Source organism: Danio rerio, chromosome 9 (assembly GCF_052040795.2).
Source record: "Danio rerio strain M-AB ecotype USA chromosome 9, GRCz13ab, whole genome shotgun sequence".
Lineage (NCBI taxonomy): Eukaryota > Metazoa > Chordata > Actinopteri > Cypriniformes > Danionidae > Danio > Danio rerio.
Genome location: NC_141029.1, coordinates 7,341,523 through 7,361,949, shown reverse-complemented (window position 1 = coordinate 7,361,949; position 20,427 = coordinate 7,341,523). Strand labels below are relative to the sequence as shown.

At 35.5% G+C, this 20,427-nt stretch overlaps 1 protein-coding gene and 2 long non-coding RNA genes across 8 annotated transcripts in view; 1 reads left to right on the top strand and 2 right to left on the bottom strand.

Moving 5' to 3' along the window:
• inpp4aa (inositol polyphosphate-4-phosphatase type I Aa) overlaps positions 1-20,427 on the bottom strand; it is a 149,911-nt gene that overhangs the window by 28,264 nt on the left and 101,220 nt on the right. For all 6 annotated transcript variants that reach the window (XR_015498949.1, XR_015498948.1, XM_087267027.1 and 3 more), the window contains 3 exon segments: positions 1,502-1,618; positions 949-1,028; positions 733-841 (listed from right to left, as the gene is read on the bottom strand). Coding sequence is in view for 4 of the 6 variants with exons in the window: in XM_087267027.1 (XP_087123153.1) it covers positions 733-841; positions 949-1,028; positions 1,502-1,618 (306 nt within the window). In the remaining 2 variants the exon portion in view is untranslated.
• On the bottom strand, positions 2,151-10,944 carry LOC147842248 (uncharacterized). The gene is made up of 3 exons (XR_015499132.1): positions 10,843-10,944; positions 2,786-7,231; positions 2,151-2,673 (listed from the first exon to the last, which is right to left on the bottom strand). It is a non-coding gene; the product is annotated as an uncharacterized LOC147842248 (long non-coding RNA).
• Positions 8,361-15,319, top strand: LOC147842247 (uncharacterized). The gene is made up of 4 exons (XR_015499153.2): positions 8,361-8,517; positions 8,752-10,415; positions 10,897-12,020; positions 12,077-15,319. It is a non-coding gene; the product is annotated as an uncharacterized LOC147842247 (long non-coding RNA).

Below are 20,427 nucleotides of genomic sequence, written 5' to 3'. Positions count from 1 at the left end.
CTATTTATTTTTCAACTATTCATTAATTCATTCATTTTCCTTTCGGCTTAGTCCCTTTATTAATCTGGGGTCACCACAGAGGAATGAACCGCAAACTTATATTTTACGCAGCGGATGCCCTTCCAGCTGCAACCCATCTCTGGGAAGCATCCATACACACTAATTCACTACGGACAATTTATCCTACCCAATAAAATCCTACCCGTATTGCATGTCTTTGGACTGTGGGGGAAACCAAAGCACCCGGTGGAAAACTACACGAACATGGGGAGAACATGCAAACTCCACACAAAAACACCAATTGACCCAGCCAAGGCTCGAACCAGCGACCTTCTTGCTGTGAGGTGACAGCAATTTATGTTTATTTATTTAAGGTTTATTTAAAACCTTCTGTTTGTCTTTTTTAGGACGTTTAGCAATTCAACATTTTTATTTAAATTGGATGCCAAGTCAACAATAATCAAGTTTTTTATTACTTTTAAGCTATTAAAATTTCTAAAGATTTCTGATGGACATTTTCTTAAATATAAAGTTTAATACGATTTTAACTTGAAACATTTTTTCATTTTAATTTTTTTCCAATAATGGAAAAATCTTTGCTGTCACTGCATATGATTTTCTGTTATCTAATCTTCCATCAGCCCCCTTTCTCTCTAAATAGCAGCAGACACATGCCAAACAACAACACACATTTAAAATACAGTGTAAATCCCAGAGCGTGTCAGCTCTCACCCTGCCGTTAACCGTATCTGATCGTGCCAGAGGAGCTCGCTGGTCTCTCCTCTCCTCAATCTGCCACCCAATGATAGTGATGTTTCCCATCCGCTCACTCTCTGCTGATCTGAACCACAGAAAAAAAAACAGAAAACAAATAGGTGTCAGACCACGTTTCCTGGAAATACTGACAAATGTTATGCTAATATTAGTTCCTATATTGATCTGACATACTTCAGCATGAGGTGTAGCCTGTGGTGTTTGTCTTGAAGGAGCTCTTTTACTGTAAACATAGCCGAACCCAGCAGGTACATCTAATAAGACAGAGGCGAGGTTATGAAGTGGAGGCAAACAGGTCAGGCATGTTTATGGAACGGTCTCCTTTTTTAACTCACCTTGAGTTAAACTGTTTGAATTCATTCAGCCATTCTCTGGGTCTGATGGGAGCACTTTTAGCTTAGCTTAGCATAGGTCATTAAAACGGATTAGACCATTAGCATCTCCCTCAAAAAGCTTTGTAATAAGTGTCCTATTTAAAGCTTGACTCTTCTGTAGTTATATTGTATACTAAAACTGACAGAAAAAAAAAATTCTATGTCAAAATGGCTAGAAAGGGTACTCTCATTCCAACATAATTCCAATGAGATGCTAATGGTCTAATCTGAATTAAAATAGATAAAAACAAATTAAAAAACTCAACTGTTTAACTCTAGGAGACTTGTAAAATGAGCCTATTTCCAAAACAAAACAAGGAATGTTTCTTTAAGAATAACAGTTTGTGTCTTACAGTCCCTTGTGAGCGATCCTTCACATCGTACACCGACAGTTTGATTTGGGTCTGCTGGGTAATCAGAGAGTCCTGGAAGAAGGCGATGCTGCTCAGGAAGATTGGATTGCTGGTGCCCTGTGATAAATGGAAAAACAAAACATGATACTTCCAGGATTCACTGAGCAAACTCACTTCTTGGATGAAAATAGCAGTCAGTGTTATTCCAAACGGAGCCATAATAAGCAGTCTGGTGCAGATGAGGGTGTTTTAAGTCTGAAATTCAGCGTATTGTTATTATTTTTTAAATACAGTGCTGTGCATGTATGAGCACACCCCACAAATCTCAATTAATATTTTCTATAGGATGCTCCACAATGTTATACTTGTGCATATACATTAGATTACTCAGTAATGAAGCTAAATCTGAAGCTAATCTACCAAATAACTTACAACAATTATTCAAAAATTAGTAGCTCAAATTAATATGTTAGGGAAAATATCAAATAAAATTTCCAAAAAGAGGAAGAAAATCAAAAGAAACAAAGAATATTAACAAATTTGTTGAAATGTTGTAGATTGTATTTGTTTTTGCAATATTTTGCATGAATTTAAATGCATTATTTTTCCATTTCTAATAATAATAATAATAATAATAATAATAATAATAAATATAGCTGCGAGCAGCAATTAACGGGGGTCAAGCAGTTTAGCAGGGTAAGGTCATATAGCAGTTAGGACGCCTGTAAGTAGTTTATTCGACAATGAAATATACGATTACAGTGTTAGAGTTTATAGATTGAGCTAACAAATATTTGATTAAACACTCCAGAGAAGCAACTTCGATTTTTACATATTGACAAATTTTTAATGAACATTTCGAGTGACCGCTTTTATGTCAAAGTGACCAGTATAAGCAGCCCTATGATATAATGTGTAGATCGAGTCATGGCACCTTAGACAAAGACACGACATGTCAAATTTTAAGTTAATCAGATAAATGGTTACACAGATACAGTGATTTTACAATGTATAGCGCCATCATGTGGCCAATGTCTACGAGTTTTATGCTATGACCTTAGACTGACCTCTTGCATATGTGTAACAAGTTTGGTGAAGATATTTTAATGCATTCATGAGTTATGGCTATTTTAGCTCTTCTTAATAAAAATGACAAAAGAGCAGTGAATAAGCTATTAGTGATCTCCTACTGCCATCTAGTGGCCACGGTATAATTTATTTATGTGATTACAGCCATTTAGGTGTGCATAAACATATCCCTTCTATAATTGAGCATGTTCTAACTGTAAAAAAATGAAAAATTTGTATTTTATTAAAATAATTAAAAATCTACAGAGTAAAAAGTGTGACAAGCTTTGACTAAATTTGATCTTAAATGGATTTATTGTGTTCATGCCATGTCAGTTTGGGATTCAGAATGCATTACATTACATTACATTCTTTGCTATAGAGCAGTAAAATAAACAATAAGTGGTCTGTTACTGCCATCTAGAAGCCACAGTTGTGATTTTCTTTACATATGTTTTAAAACAATGTGTTTAATCATAGAACCAGTTTTACCTATTAGAATTATTATGAATAGGTTAACTGGGACCAAATTAGATGTTTAATGCATAACAGTGTTTACATCAGGTCAAAATGTGATTCAGAATGATCCTAAATGCAATTTCCCTGACTTTAAACTCAAAAAACAAAGGTATGCTAATGTTTTGAACAATAAATAAGTGGACTTGTTGTGACATCTAGTGGTTAGAAATGGTAGGTGACAGTTAAAAGTCTGTGTTATAGTGGCTAAAATGATAGAATATTGAAATTATGTGTTTTTGAGACCTTTAAACATCCAAGATGGACAAAAAAAAAAAACTTATAAATCATTTCAGTGATAAGTGTGTAAATGAAGCACATTTACTTCATTTTTAAGCCATTTTAGCATGTTTTTAGAACCATTTCCATTATTATAGCGCCACCTATTGCCCAATCTCCACAAGATTTTGCATGTTTATTCACATTGATATGAGACATCTGCTCACCAATTTCTGTGATCGGGTTTTCCTTATTGGTTTACAGGCATGTAGGTTCGTGTAGACACGCCCCTTTTGTTAATGAGCCTGTTACAGCTATCTAAAATGGAAGTTCAACTTTCTTTTGATAATTATTGATCTACTCAGTCCAGAGGTTCATTCAACACTGGTTTCGTTGCGATTGAGTTAAAAACCAGGGACTAGTTTGCAAAAGTAGGTTTTGTTTATATTGATGGTTTTTTAATGAACGGTGTGAGTGACAGCAGTGGTTTTAGTGTCAAACTGTTCAGTATGAGCAGACCTATCATATGATATGTAGATTAAGCGTTTTTTATGAAATAGTATGTAAATGAAGCAAATTTACTTTATTTTTAAGCGATTTAGCATTATTTAAAGACTATTTTTGCTATTATAGCGCCACCTATGGTTTGATCTTCACAAAATTTTGCAAGTTTCATCTCGTTGATATGCCACATGTGTTCACCAATTTCTGTGATGTTTTGAGCTTTCCTTATTGGTTTACAGGCATGTAGGTTCGTGTGGACAAGCCCCTTTTGTAAATTAGCCTGTTACAGCTAGCCAAAGTGAAAAGTTCAACTTTTTTTTGATAATTATTGATCTACACAGTCCAGAGATTCCAACAACACTGGTTTCGTCGCGATTGAGAGAAAAACCAGGGACTAGTTCGCAAAAGTAGGTTTTTCCTATATTGATGAATATTTAACGAACGGTGTGAGTGACAGCAGTGGTTTGAGTGTCAAACTGTTCGGTATGAGCAGGCCTATCATATGATATGTATTTTGTGTGGTTGCGCAAAAGGTTGTGTGATACACAACCCATTACACACTAAAAATACGTAAAATCGCCCCCTAGTGGCCGATTTCTTTCAAAATTCTTACAAACCTCTAGGACCATGAGTCGAACATGCCCAGCGAGTTTCGTTTCGATCACTCATCGTTAACCTTGTTAAATGGCTGCTCAATTTTAATTGGCCAATGGCGGCCATGTTTTTTGAGATATGCCAATGTCCTTATAGTATGTTATGACAACTTGGTTAAAGACACTGCATGCCAAATTTCAAGCTGATCGGACGAATGGCTGTAAGGTTAGAGTAATTTTTATGTTTTTTTAGCTTTATAGCGCCACCATGTGGTCAAAGTCTGCGGGTTTTGCAGTGTCACCTCAAATTGAGCTTATGCATGTGTGTAGCAAGTTTGGTGATGATATCTCATTTCGTTCAAAAGTTATAGCTCCAATTAGCATTTAGCTTCAATTAGCGTCGAACATTGTTGTGTACTGTTTCGAGTGAGAATAAAAATGTCAACTTTTTTTTGATAATTATTGATATTCAGTGTCCAAAGAACATTTGAGAGCTGGTTTGGTTTAGATTGAGTGTAAAACCTAGGACTAGTTCGCAAAAGTAGGTTTCGGACAAATCGCGATGTAGCGGGAAAACGGTGCGTCGTAGAGCAAAAATTTCTGGTATACACTTTTGTTCAGGTTAACCCAAGGATTAAAAAAATGTAAAGTTTTTGAGTCTACGACAAACGGTGAACGAATAGCGGCCAAAAATGTCCGAAAAGTGTTTTTTTGGCGCCATAGCGCCACCTATGGTCTGATTTGGCTGATCTTTGGCCAGAACGTAGTGTACCGGGGTACTACCATCTGGCCAAGTTTCAGCTCTCTCGGCCTTACGGTTTGGTCTGGGCAATAGTGACTTCGGCAGAATAATAATAATAATAATAATAAATATAGCTGCAAGCAGCAATTAACGGGGGTCAAGCAGTTTAGCAGGGTAAGGTCATATAGCAGTTAGGACGCCTGTAAGTAGTTTATTCGACAACGAAAGATACGATTAGAGCGTTAGAGTTTATAGATTGAGCTAACAAATGTTTGATTAAACACTCCAGAGAAGCAACTTCGATTTTTACATATTGACAAATTTTTAATGAACATTTCGAGTGACCGCTTTTATGTCAAAGTGACCAGTATAAGCAGCCCTATGATATAATGTGTAGATCGAGTCACGGCACCTTAGACAAAGACACGACATGTCAAATTTCTAGTTAATCAGATAAATGGTTACTCAGATACAGTGATTTTACAATGTATAGCGCCATCATGTGGCCATTGTCTACGAGTTTTATGCTATGACCTTAGACTGACCTCTTGCATATGTGTAACAAGTTTGGTGAAGATATTTTAATTCCTTCATGAGTTATGGCTATTTTAGCTCTTCTTAATAAAAATGACAAAAGAGCAGTGAATAAGCTATTAGTGATCTCCTACTGCCATCTAGTGGCCACAGTGTAATTTATTTATGTGATTACAGCCATTTAGGTGTGCATAAACATATCCCTTCTATAATTGAGCATGTTCTAACTATATAAAATGAAAAATTTGTATTTTATTAAAATAATTAAAAATCTACAGAGTAAAAAGCGTGAAAAGCTTTAACTAAATTTGATCTTAAATGCATTAACTGTGTTCATGCCATGTCAGTTTGGGATTCAGAATGCATTACATAACATTACATCACATTCTTTGCTATAGAGCAGTAAAATAAACAATAAATGGTCTGTTACTGCCATCTAGAAGCCACAGTTGTGATTTTCTTTACATGTTTTAAAACAAGGTGTTTAATTATAGAACCAGTTTTACCTATTGGAATTATTATGAAGAGGTTAACTGGGACCAAATTAGATGTTTAATGCATAACAGTGTTTACATCAGGTCAAATTATGATTCAGAATGATCCTAAATGCAATTTCCCTGACTTTAAACTCAAAAAATGTAAAAAAAACAAAGGTATGCAAATGTTATGAACAATAAATAAGTGGTCTTGTGGTGACATCTAGTGGTTAGAAATGGTAGGTGACAGTTAAAAGTCTGAGTTATAGTGGCTAAAATGATAGAATATTGAAAATGTGTTTTTGAGACCTTTAAACATCCAAGATGGACAAAAAAATAACTTATAAATCATTTCAGTGATAAGTGTGTAAATGAAGCACATTTACTTCATTTTTAAGCCATTTTAGCATGTGTTCAGAACCATTTCCACTATTATAGCGCCACCTATTGCCCAATCTCCACAAGATTTTGCATGTTTACTCACATTGATATGCCACATCTGCTCACCAATTTCTGTGATGTTTTGGGTTTTCCTTATTGGTTTACAGGCATGTAGGTTCGTGTAGACACGCCCCTTTTGTAAATGAGCCTGTTACAGCTATCTAAAATGAAAAGTTCAACTTTTTTTTGATAATTATTGATCTACTCAGTCCAGAGGTTCATACAACACTGGTTTCGTTGCGATTAAGCTAAAAACCAGGGACTAGTTCGCAAAAGTAGGTTTTGTTTATATTGATGGTTTTTTAATGAACAGTTTTAGTAACAGCAGTGGTTTTAGTCTCAAACTGTTCAGTATGAGCAGACCTATCATATGATATGTAGATTAAGTGTTTTTTGTGAAATAGTATGTAAATGAAGCAAATTTACTTGATTTTTAAGCGATTTAGCATTATTTAAAGACTATTTTTGCTATTATAGCGCCACCTGTGGTTTGATCTTCACAAAATTTTGCAAGTTTCATCTCGTTGATACGCCACATGTGCTCACCAATTTCTGTGATATTTTGGGCTTTCCTTATTGGTTTACAGGCATGTAGGTTCGTGTGGACACGCCCCTTTTGTAAATTAGCCTGTTACAGCTAGCCAAAGTGAAAAGTTCAACTTTTTTTTGATAATTATTGATCTACACAGTCCAGAGATTCTAACAGCACTTGTTTCATTGCGATTGAGTGAAAAACCAGGGACTAGTTCGCAAAAGTAGGTTAATCATATGTTGATGAATATTTAACGAACGGTGTAAGTGACAGCAGTGGTTTTAGTGTCAAACTGTTCGGTAGGAGCAGGCCTATCATATGATATGTATTTTGTGTGGTTTTGCAAAAGGTTGTGTGATACACAACCCATTACACCTTAAAATTGCGTAAAATCGCCCCCTAGTGACCGATTTCTTTCAAAATTCTTACAGACCTTTAGGTCCATAAGTCAAACATACCCAGCGAGTTTCGTTCCGATCGCTGATTGTTAACCTTGCTAAATGGCTGCACAATTTTAATTGGCTAATTGCGGCCATGTTTTTTGAGATGTGCCATTGTCCTTATAATATGTCATGGCAAACTGGTCAAAGACATTGCATGCCAAATTTCAAGCTGATCAGACTAACGGTTGTAAAGTTAGGGTCATTTTATGATTTTTAAGCTTTATAGCGCCATCTTGTGGCCAAAGTCCGCTGTTTGTGCACTGTCACCTCAAATTAAGCTTATACATGTGTGTACCAAGTTTGGTGATGATATCTCATTCCGTTCAAAAGTTATAGCTCCAATTAGCATTTAGCTTCAATTAGCATTGAACATTGTTGTGTACTGTTTCGAGTGAGAATAAAAATGTCAACTTTTTTTTGATAATTATTGATATTCAGTGTCTAGAGAACATTTGAGAGCTGGTTTGGTTTAGATTCAGTGAAAAACCTAGGACTAGTTCGCAAAAGTAGGTTTCAGATAAATTGCGATGTAGCGGGAAAACGGTGCGTCGTAGAGCAAAATTTTCTGCTATACACTTTTGTTCAGGTTAATCCAAGGATTCAAAAAATGTAAAGTTTTTGAGTCTACGACAAACGGTAAACAAATAACGGCCAAAAATGTCCAAAAAGTGTTTTTTTGGCGCCATAGCGCCACCTATGGTCTGATTTGGCTGATCTTTGGTCAGAACGTAGTGTACCGGGGTACTACCATCTGGCCAAGTTTCAGCTCTCTCGGCCTTACGGTTTGGTCTGGGCAATAGTGACTTCGGCAGAATAATAATAATAATAATAATAAATATAGCTGCAAGCAGCAATTAACGGGGGTCAAGCAGTTTAGCAGGGTAAGGTCCTATAGCAGTTATGACGCCTGTAAGTAGTTTATTCGACAATGAAATATACGATCAGAGGGTTAGAGTTTATAGATTGAGCTAACAAACGTTTGATTAAACACTCCAGAGAAGCAACTTCAGTTTTTACATATTGACAAATTTTTAATGAACATTTCGAGTGACCGCTTTTATGTCAAAGTGACCAGTATAAGCAGCCCTATGATATAATGTGTAGATCGAGTCATGGCACCTTAAACAAAGACACGACATGTCAAATTTTAAGTTAATCAGATAAATGGTTACTCAGATACAGTGATTTTACAATGTATAGCGCCATCATGTGGCCATTGTCTACGAGTTTTATGCTATGACCTTAGACTGACCTCTTGCATATGTGTAACAAGTTTGGTGAAGATATTTTAATTCCTTCATGAGTTATGGCTATTTTAGCTCTTAATAAAAATGACAAAAGAGCAGTGAATAAGCTATTAGTGATCTCCTACTGCCATCTAGTGGCCACAGTGTAATTTATTTATGTGATTACAGCCATTTAGGTGTGCATAAACATATCCCTTCTATGACTGAGCATGTTCTAACTATATAAAATGAAAAATTTGTATTTTATTAAAATAATTAAAAATCTACAGAGTAAAAAGTGTGACAAGCTTTGACTAAATTTGATCTTAAATGCATTAACTGTGTTCATGCCATGTCAGTTTGGGATTTAGAATGCATTACATAACATTACATTACATTCTTTGCTACAGAGCAGTAAAATAAACAATAAGTGGTCTGTTACTGCCATCTAGAAGCCACAGTTGTGCTTTTCTTTACATATGTTTTAAAACAATGTGTTTAATCATAGAACCAGTTTTACCTATTAGAATTATTATGAAGAGGTTAACTGGGACCAAATTAGATGTTTAATGCATAACAGTGTTTACATCAGGTCAAAATGTGATTCAGAATGATCCTAAATGCAATTTCACTGACTTTAAACTCAAAAAATGTAAAACAACAAAGGTATGCAAATGTTTTGAACAATAAATAAGTGGTCTTGTTGTGACATCTAGTGGTTAGAAATTGTAGGTGACAGTTAAAAGTCTGTGTTATAGTGGCTAAAATGATAGAATATTGAAAATGTGTTTGAGACCTTTAAACATCCAAGATGGACAAAAAAAAAAATAACTTTTAAATAATTTCAGTGATAAGTGTGTAAATGAAGCACATTTACTTCATTTTTAAGCCATTTTAGCATGTTTTTAGAACCATTTCCACTATTATAGCGCCACCTATTGCCTAATCTCTACAAGATTTTGCATGTTTATTCACATTGATATGCCACATCTGCTCACCAATTTCTGTGATGTTTTGGGTTTTCCTTATTGGTTTACAGGCATGTAGGTTTGTGTAGACACGCCCCTTTTGTTAATGAGCCTGTTACAGCTATCTAAAATGGAAAGTTCAACTTTTTTTTGATAATTATTGATCTGCTCAGTCCAGAGGTTCATACAACACTGGTTTCGTTGCGATTGAGTTAAAAACCAGGGACTAGTTCGCAAAAGTAGGTTTTGTTTATATTGATGGTTTTTTAATGAACGGTTTGAGTAACAGCAGTGGTTTTAGTGTCAAACTGTTCAGTATGAGCAGACCTATCATATGATATGTAGATTAAGTGTTTTTTGTGAAATAGTGTGTAAATGAAGCAAATTTACTTTATTTTTAAGCGATTTAGCATTATTTAAAGACTATTTTTGCTATTGTAGCGCCACCTATAGTTTGATCTTCACAAAATTTTGCATGTTTCTTCACATTGATATGGCACATGTGCTCACCAATTTCTGTGATGTTTTGAGTTTTCCTTATTGGTTTACAGGCATGTAGGTTCGTGTGGACACGCCTCTTTTGTAAATTAGCCTGTTACAGCTAGCCAAAGAGAAAAGTTCAACTTTTTTTTGATAATTATTTATCTACACAGTCCAGAGATTCCAACAACACTGGTTTTGTCGCGATTGAGTGAAAAACCAGGGACTAGTTCGCAAAAGTATGTTTTTCCTATATTGAGGAATATTTACCGAACGGTATAAGTGACAGCAGTGGTTTGAGTGTCAAACTGTTCGGTATGAGCAGGCCTATCATATGATATGTAGATTAAGTGTTTTTTGTGAAATAGTATGTAAATGAAGCAAATTTACTTTATTTTTAAGCGATTTAGCATTATTTAAAGACTATTTTTGCTATTATAGCGCCACCTATGGTTTGATCGTCACAAAATTTTGCAAGTTTTATCTCGTTGATATGCCACATGTGTTCACCAATTTCTGTGATGTTGTGAGTTTTCCTTATTGGTTTACAGGCATGTAGATTTGTGTGGACACGCCCCTTTTGTAAATTAGCCTGTTACAGCTAGCCAAAGTGAAAAGTTCAACTTTTTTTTGATAATTATTGATCTACACAGTCCAGAGATTCCAACAACACTGGTTTCGTCGCGATTGAGTGAAAAACCAGGGACTAGTTCGCAAAAGTAGGTTTTTCCTTTATTGAGGAATATTTAACAAACGGTGTAAGTGACAGCAGTGGTTTGAGTGTCAAACTGTTTGGTATGAGCAGGCCTATCATATGATATGTATTTTGTGTGGTTGCGCAAAAGGTTGTGTGATACACAACCCATTACACACTAAAAATACGTAAAATCGCCCCCTAGTGGCCGATTTCTTTCAAAATTCTTACAGACCTCAAGGACCATGAGTCGAACATGCCCAGCGAGTTTCGTTTTGATCACTCATCGTTAACCTTGTTAAATGGCTGCTCAATTTTTATTGGCTAATGGCGGCCATGTTTTTTGAGATATGCCAATGTCCTTATAGTATGTTATGACAACTTGGTCAAAGACACTGCATGACAAATTTCAAGCTGATTGGAGTAATGGTTGTAAGGTTAGAGTAATTTTTATGTTTTTTAAACTTTATAGCGCCACCATGTGGCCAAAGTCCACGGGTTTTGCACTGTCACATCAAATTAAGCTTACACATATGTGTACCAAGTTTGGTGAGGATATCTCATTCCTTTCAAAAGTTATAGCTACAATTAGCAATTAGCTTCAATTAGCATCGAACATTATTGTGTACTGTTTCGTGCGAAAAAAAAAATTTCAACTTTTTTTTGATAATTATTGATATTCAGTGTCCAGAGAACATTTCAGAGCTGGTTTGGTTCAGATTGGGCAAAAAACCTAGGACTAGTTCGCAAAAGTAGGTTTCGGACAAATCGCGATGTAGCGGGAAAACGGTCCACCGTAGAGAAAATCTGGGTCACTCCACTTTTGTTGGTGCTGACCCAAGGATTCCAAATATGTAATTGTTTTGAGTCTACGACAAACGGTGTACAAATGGCGGCCAAAATATTGGGTTTTGGCGCAATAGCGCCACCTATGGGCCGATTTGGCTGATCTTCGGTGAGAATGTAGTGTACTGGAGTACTCCCATCTGACCAAGTTTCAGCTCTCTCGGACTTACGGTTTGGCCTGGGCAATAGTGACTTCGGCAGAATAATAATAATAAAAATCCTTACAAATACAATAGGGTTTCAGCGCTTCGCGCTTGACCCCCTAATAATAAAAATCTTAACAAAAACAATAGGGTTTCAGCGCTTCGCGCTTGACCCCCTAAATATAGCTGCGAGCAGCAATTAACGGGGGTCAAGCAGTTTAGCAGGGTAAGGTCATATAGCAGTTAGGACGCCTGTAAGTAGTTTATTCGACAACGAAATATACGATTAGAGTGTTAAAGTTTATAGATTGAGCTAACAAATGTTTGATTAAACACTCCAGAAAAGCAACTTCGATTTTTACATATTGACAAATTTTTAATGAACATTGAGTGACCGCTTTTATGTCAAAGTGACCAGTATAAGCAGCCCTAAGATATATTGTGTAGATCGAGTCATGGCACCTTAGACAAAGACACGGCATGTCAAATTTTAAGTTAATCAGAAAAATAGTTACTCAGATACAGTGATTTTACAATGTATAGCGCCATCATGTGGCCATTGTCTACGAGTTTTATGCTATGACCTTAGACTGACCTCTTGCATATGTGTAACACGTTTGGTGAAGATATTTTAATTCCTTCATGAGTTATGGCTATTTTAGCTCTTAATAAAAATGACAAAAGAGCAGTGAATAAGCTATTAGTGATCTCCTACTGCCATCTAGTGGCCACAGTGTAATTTATTTATGTGATTACAGCCATTTAGGTGTGCATAAACATATCCCTTCTATAATTGAGCATGTTCTAACTGTATAAAATGAAAAATTTGTATTATATTAAAATAATTATAAATCTACAGAGTAAAATTTGTGAAAAGCTTTAACTAAATTTGATCTTAAATGCATTAACTGTGTTCAGGCCATGTCAGTTTGGGATTCAGAATGCATTACATAACATTACATTACATTCTTTGCTATACAGCAGTAAAATAAACAATAAGTGGTCTGTTACTGCCATCTATAAGCCACAGTTGTGATTTTCTTTACATATGTTTTAAAACAAGGTGTTTAATTATAGAACCAGTTTTACCTATTAGAATTATTATGAAGAGGTTAACTGGGACTAAATTAGATGTTTAATGCATAACAGTGTTTACATCAGGTCAAAATATGATTCAGAATGATCCTAAATGCAATTTGCCTGACTTTAAACTCAAAAAATGTAAAACAACAAAGGTATACAAATGTTTTGAACAATAAATAAGTGGTCTTGTTGTGACATCTAGTGGTTAGAAATGGTAGGTGACAGTTAAAAGTCTGTGTTATAGTGGCTAAAATGATAGAATATTGAAAATGTGTTTTTGAGACCTTTAAACATCCAAGATGGACAAAAAAAATAACTTATAAATCATTTCAGTGATAAGTGTGTAAATGAAGCACATTTACTTCATTTTTAAGCCATTTTAGCATGTTTTCAGAACCATTTCCATTATTATAGCGCCACCTATTGCCCAATCTCCACAAAAATTTGCATGTTTATTCACATTGATATGCCACATCTGCTCACCAATTTCTGTGATGTTTTCGGTTTTCCTTATTGGTTGACAGGCATGTAGGTTCGTGTAGACACGCCCCTTTTGTAAATGAGCCTGTTACAGCTATCTAAAATGGAAAGTTCAACCTTTTTTTGATAATTATTGATCTACTCAGTCCAGAGGTTCATACAACACTGGTTTCGTTGCGATTGAGCTAAAAACCAGGGACTAGTTCGCAAAAGTAGGTTTTGTTTATATTGATGGTTTTTTAATGAACAGTTTGAGTAACAGCAGTGGTTTTAGTGTCAAACTGTTCAGTATGAGCAGACCTATCATATGATATGTAGATTAAGTGTTTTTTTGTGAAATAGTATGTAAATGAAGCAAATTTACCTTATTTTTAAGCGATTTAGCATTATTTAAAGACTATATTTTCTATTATAGCGCCACCTATGGTTTGATCTTCACAAAATTTTGCAAGTTACATCTCGTTGATATGCCACATGTGCTCACCAATTTCTGTGATGTTTTGGGCTTTCCTTATTGGTTTACAGGCATGTAGGTTCGTGTGGACACGCCCCTTTTGTAAATTAGCCTGTTACAGCTAGCCAAAGTGAAAAGTTCAACTTTTTTTTGATAATTATTGATCTACACAGTCCAGAGATTCTAACAACACTGGTTTCGTCGCGATTGAATTAAAAACCAGGGACTAGTTCGCAAAAGTAGGTTTTTCTTATATTGATGAATATTTAACGAACGGTGTGAGTGACAGCAGTGGTTTGAGTGTCAAACTGTTCGGTATGAGCAGGCCTATCATATGATATGTATTTTGTGTGGTTGCGCAAAAGGTTGTGTGATACACAACCCATTACACACTAAAAATACGTAAAATCGCCCCCTAGTGGCCGATTTCTTTCAAAATTCTTACAGACCTCTAGGACTGTGAGTCGAACATGCCCAGCGAGTTTCGTTTCGATCACTCATCGTTAACCTTGTTAAATGGCTGCTCAATTTTAATTGGCCAATGGCGGCCATGTTTTTTGAGATATGCCAATGTCCTTATAGTATGTTATGACAACTTGGTCAAAGACACGGCATACCAAATTTTAAGCTGATTGGACTAGTGGCTGTAAGGTTAGAGTAATTTTTATGTTTTTTTAACTTTATAGCGCCACCATGTGGCCAAAGTCTGCGGGTTTTGCAGTGTCACCTCAAATTGAGCTTATGCATGTGTGTATCAAGTTTGGTGATGATATCTCATTTCGTTCAAAAGTTATAGCTCCAATTAGCATTTAGCTTCAATTAGCATCGAACATTGTTGTGTACTGTTTTGAGTGAGAAAAAAAATGTCAACTTTTTTTTGATAATTATTGATATTCAGTGTCTAGAGAACATTTGAGAGCTGGTTTGGTTTAGATTGAGTGTAAAACCTAGGACTAGTTCGCAAAAGTAGGTTTCGGACAAATGGCGATGTAGCGGGAAAACGGTGCGTCGTAGAGCAAAAAGTTCAGCTGTGCACTTTTGTTGGGGCTAACCCAAGGATTCAAAAAATGTAAAGTTTTTGAGTCTACGACAAACGGTGAACGTATAGCGGTCAAAAATGTCCAAAATCTTGGTTTTTGGCGCCATAGCGCCACCTATGGTCCGATTTGATTGATCTTTGGTGAGAATGTAGTGTACCGGAGTACTACCATCTGGCCAAGTTTCAGCTCTCTCGGCCTTACGGTTTGGCCTGGGCAATAGTGACTTCGGCAGAATAATAATAATAATAATAATAAATATAGCTGCAAGCAGCAATTAACGGGGGTCAAGCAGTTTAGCAGGGTAAGGTCATATAGCAGTTAGGACGCCTGTAAGTAGTTTATTTGACAATGAAATATACGATTAGAGTGTTAGAGTTTATAGATTGAGCTAACAAACGTTTGATTAAACACTCCAGAAATGAAACATCAGTTTTTACATATTGACAAATTTCTTATGAACATTTCGAGTGACCGCTTTTATGTCAAAGTGACCAGTATAAGCAGCCCTATGATACATTGTGTAGATCGAGTCATGGCACCTTAGACAAAGTCACGGCATGTCAAATTTTAAGTTAATCAGATAAATGGTTACTCCGATACAGTGATTTTATAATGTATAGCGCCATCATGTGGCCAATGTCTATGTGTTTCATCCTATGTGCTTAGACTGACCTCTTGCATATGTGTAACAAGTTTGGTGAAGATATTTTAATGCATTCATGAGTTATGGCTATTTTAGCTCTTCTTAATAAAAATGACAAAAGAGCAGTGAATAAGCTATTAGTGATCTCCTACTGCCATCTAGTGGCCACGGTGTAATTTATTTATGTGATTACAGCCATTTAGGTGTGCATAAACATATCCCTTCTATAATTGAGCATGTTCTAACTGTATAAAATGAAAAATTTGTATTTTATTAAAATAATTAAAAGTCTACAGAGTAAAAAGTGTGACAAGCTTTGACTAAATTTGATCTTAAATGCATTAACTGTGTTCATGCCATGTCAGTTTGGGATTCAGAATGCATTACATAACATTACATTACATTCTTTGTTATAGAGCAGTAAAATAAACATCAAGTGCTCTGTTACTGCCATCTAGAAGCCACAGTTGTGATTTTCTTTACATATGTTTTAAAACAAGGTGTTTAATTATAGAACCAGTTTTACCTATTAGAATTATTATGAAGAGGTTAACTGGGACCAAATTAGATGTTTAATGCATAACAGTGTTTACATCAGGTCAAAATGTGATTCAGAATGATCCTAAATGCAATTTCCCTGACTTTAAACTCAAAAAATGTAAAACAACAAAGGTATGCAAATGTTATGAACAATAAATAAGTGGTATTGTTGTGACATCTAGTGGTTAGAAATGGTAGGTGACAGTTAAAAGTCTGTGTTATAGTGGCTAAAATGATAGAATATTGAAAATGTGTTTTTGAGACCTTTAAACATCCAAGATGGACAAAAAAATTAACTTGTAAATCATTTCAGTGATAAGTGTGTAAATGAAGCACATTTACTGCATTTTTAAGCCATTTTAGCATGTTTTTAGAACCATTTCCACTATTATAGCGCCACCTATAGCCCAATCTCCACAAGATTTTGCATGTTTATTCACATTGATATGCCACATCTGCTCACCAATTTCTGTGATGTTTTGGGTTTTCCTTATTGGTTTACAGGCATGTAGGTTCGTGTAGACACGCCCCTTTTGTTAATGAGCCTGTTACAGCTATCTAAAATGGAAAGTTCAACTTTTTTTTGATAATTATTGATCTACTCAGTCCAGAGGTTCATACAACACTGGTTTCGTTGTGATTGAGCTAAAAACCAGGGACTAGTTCGCAAAAGTAGGTTTTGTTTATATTGATGGTTTTTTAATGAACAGTTTGAGTAACAGCAGTGGTTTTAGTCTCAAACTGTTCAGTATGAGCAGACCTATCATATGATATGTAGATTAAGTGTTTTTTGTGAAATAGTGTGTAAATGAAGCAAATGTACTGCATTTGAAAGCCATTTAGCATGTTTTTAAGACTATTTTTGCTATTATAGCGCCACCTATATTTTGATCTTCACAAAATTTTGCATGTTTGTTTACATTGGTATGGCACATTTGCTCACCAATTTCTGTGATGTTGTGAGTTTTCCTTATTAGTTTACAGGCATGTAGGTTCGTGTGGACAAGCCCCTTTTGTAAATTAGCCTGTTACAGCTAGCCAAAGTGAAAAGTTCAACTTTTTTTTGATAATTATTGATCTACTCAGTCCAGAGATTCCCACAACACTGGTTTCGTCGCGATTGAGTGAAAAACCAGGGACTAGTTCGCAAAAGTAGGTTTTTCCTATATTGATAAATATTCAACGAACGGTGTAAGTGATAGCAGTGGTTTGAGTGTCAAACATTTGGGTATGAGCAGGCCTATCATATGATATGTATTTTGTGTGGTTGCGCAAAAGGTTGTTTGATACACAACCCATTACACACTAAAAATACGTAAAATCGCCCCCTAGTGGCCGATTTCTTTCAAAATTCTTACAGACCTCTAGGACCATGAGTCGAACATGCCCAGCGAGTTTCGTTTTGATCACTCATCGTTAACCTTGTTAAATGGCTGCTCAATTTTAATTGGCCAATGGCGGCCATGTTTTTAGAGATGTGCCAATGTCCTTATAGTATGTTATGACAACTTGGTCAAAGACACTGCATGCCAAATTTCAAGCTGATTGGACTAGTGGCTGTAAGGTTAGAGTAATTTTTATGTTTTTTTAACTTTATAGCGCCACCATGTGGCCAAAGTCTGCGGGTTTTGCAGTGTCACCTCAAATTGAGCTTATGCATGTGTGTAGCAAGTTTGGTGGTAATATCTCATTTCGTTCCAAAGTTATAGCTCCAATTAGCATTTAGCTTCAATTAGCATCGAACATTGTTGTGTACTGTTTCGAGTGAGAATAAAAATGTCAACTTTTTTTTTGATAATTATTGATATTCAGTGTCCAGAGAACATTTCAGAGCTGGTTTGGTTCAGATTGGGCAAAAAACCTAGGACTAGTTCGCAAAAGTAGGTTTCGGACAAATCGCGATGTAGCTGGAAAACGGTCCACCGTAGAGAAAATCTGGGTCACTCCACTTTTGTTGGTGCAGACCCAAGGATTCTAAATATGTAATTTTTTTGAGTCTACGACAAACGGTTTACAAATGGCGGCCAAAATATTGGGTTTTGGCACAATAGCGCCACCTATGGGCTGATTTGGCTGATCTTCGGTGAGAATGTAGTGTACCGGAGTACTACCATCTGACCAAGTTTCAGCTCTCTCGGACTTACGGTTTGGTCTGGGCAATAGTGACTTCGGCAGAATAATAATAATAAAAATCCTTACAAATACAATAGGGTTTCAGCGCTTCGCGCTTGACCCCCTAAATATAGCTGCAAGCAGCAATTAACGGGGGTCAAGCAGTTTACCAGGGTAAGGTCATATAGCAGTCAGGAAGCCTGTAAGTAGTTTATTCGCCAATGAAATATACGATTAGAGTGTTAGAGTTTATAGATTGAGCTAACAAATGTTTGATTAAACACTCCAGAAATGCAACTTCAGTTTTTACATATTGACAAATTTCTTAAGAACATTTCGAGTGAATGTCAAAGTGACCAGTATAAGCAGCCCTTTGATATAATGTGTAGATCGAGTCATGGCACCTTAGACAAAGACACGACATGTCAAATTTTAAGTTAATCAGATAAATGGTTACTCAGATACAGTGATTTTACAATGTATAGCGCCATCATGTGGCCATTGTCTACGAGTTTTATGTTATGACCTTAGACTGACCTCTTGCATATGTGTAACAAGTTTGGTGAAGATATTTTAATTCCTTCATGAGTTATGGCTATTTTAGCTCTTCTTAATAAAAATGACAAAAGAGCAGTGAATAAGCTATTAATGATCTCCTACTGCCATCTAGTGGCCACAGTGTAATTTATTTATGTGATTACAGCCATTTAGGTGTGCATAAACATATCCCTTCTATAATTGAGCATGTTCTAACTGTATAAAATGAAAAATTTGTATTTTATTAAAATAATTAAAAATCTACAGAGTAAAAAGTGTGAAAAGCTTTGACTAAATTTGATCTTAAATGCATTAACTGTGTTCATGCCATGTCAGTTTGGGATTCAGAATGCATTACATAACATTACATTACATTCTTTGCTATAGAGCAGTAAAATAAACAATAAGTGGTCTGTTACTGCCATCTAGAAGCCACAGTTGTGATTTTCTTTACATGTTTTAAAACAATGTGTTTAATCATAGAACCAGTTTTGCCTATTAGAATTATTATGAAGAGGTTAACTGGGACCAAATTAGATGTTTAATGCATAACAGTGTTTATATCAGGTCAAATGTGATTCAGAATGATCCTAAATGCAATTTCCCTGACTTTAAACTCAAAAAAATGTAAAACAACAAAGGTATGCAAATGTTATGAACAATAAATAAGTGGTCTTGTTGTGACATCTAGTGGTTAGAAATGGTAGGTGACAGTTAAAAGTCTGTGTTATAGTGGCTAAAATGATAGAATACTGAAAATATGTGTTTTTTAGACATTTAAACGTCCAAGATGGGCAAAAAACAACGACTTGTAAATCATTTTAGTGTTAGGTGTGTAAATGAAGCACATTTACTGCAGTTTTAAGCCATTTTATGATGTTTTTAGAACCATTTCTACTATTATAGCGCCACCTATTGCCCGATCACCACAAAATTTTGCATGTTTATACGCATTGATATGCCAAATGTGCTCATCAATTTCTGTGATGTTTTGCGTTTTTCTTATTGGTTAACAGGCATGTAGATTTGTGTAGACACGCCCCTTTTATAAATGAGCCTGTTACAGCTATCTAAAATGGAAAGTTCAACTTTTTTTTTGATAATTATTAATCTACTCAGTCCAGAGGTTCATTTAACACTGGTTTCGTTGCGATCGAGTTAAAAACCAGAGACTAGTTCGCAAAAGTAGGTTTTGTTTATACTGATGTTTTTTTAATGAACGGTGTGAGTGACAGCAGTGGTTTTAGTGTCAAACTGTTCAGTATGAGCAGACCTATAACATGATATGTAGATTAAGTGTATTTGTGAAATAGTGTTTAAATGAAGCACATTTACTTTATTTTTAAGCCATTTGGCATGTTTTTAGGACTATTTTTGCAATTATAGCGCCACCTATGGTTTGATCTTCACAAAATTTTGCAAGTTTCTTCTCATTGATATGGCACATGTGCTCACCAATTTCTGTGATGTTGTGAGTTTTCCTTATTGGTTTACAGGCATGTAGGTTCGTGTGGACACGCCCCTTTTGTAAATTAGCCTGTTACAGCTAGCCAAAGTGAAAAGTTCAACTTTTTTTTGATAATTATTGATCTACACAGTCCAGAGATTCTAA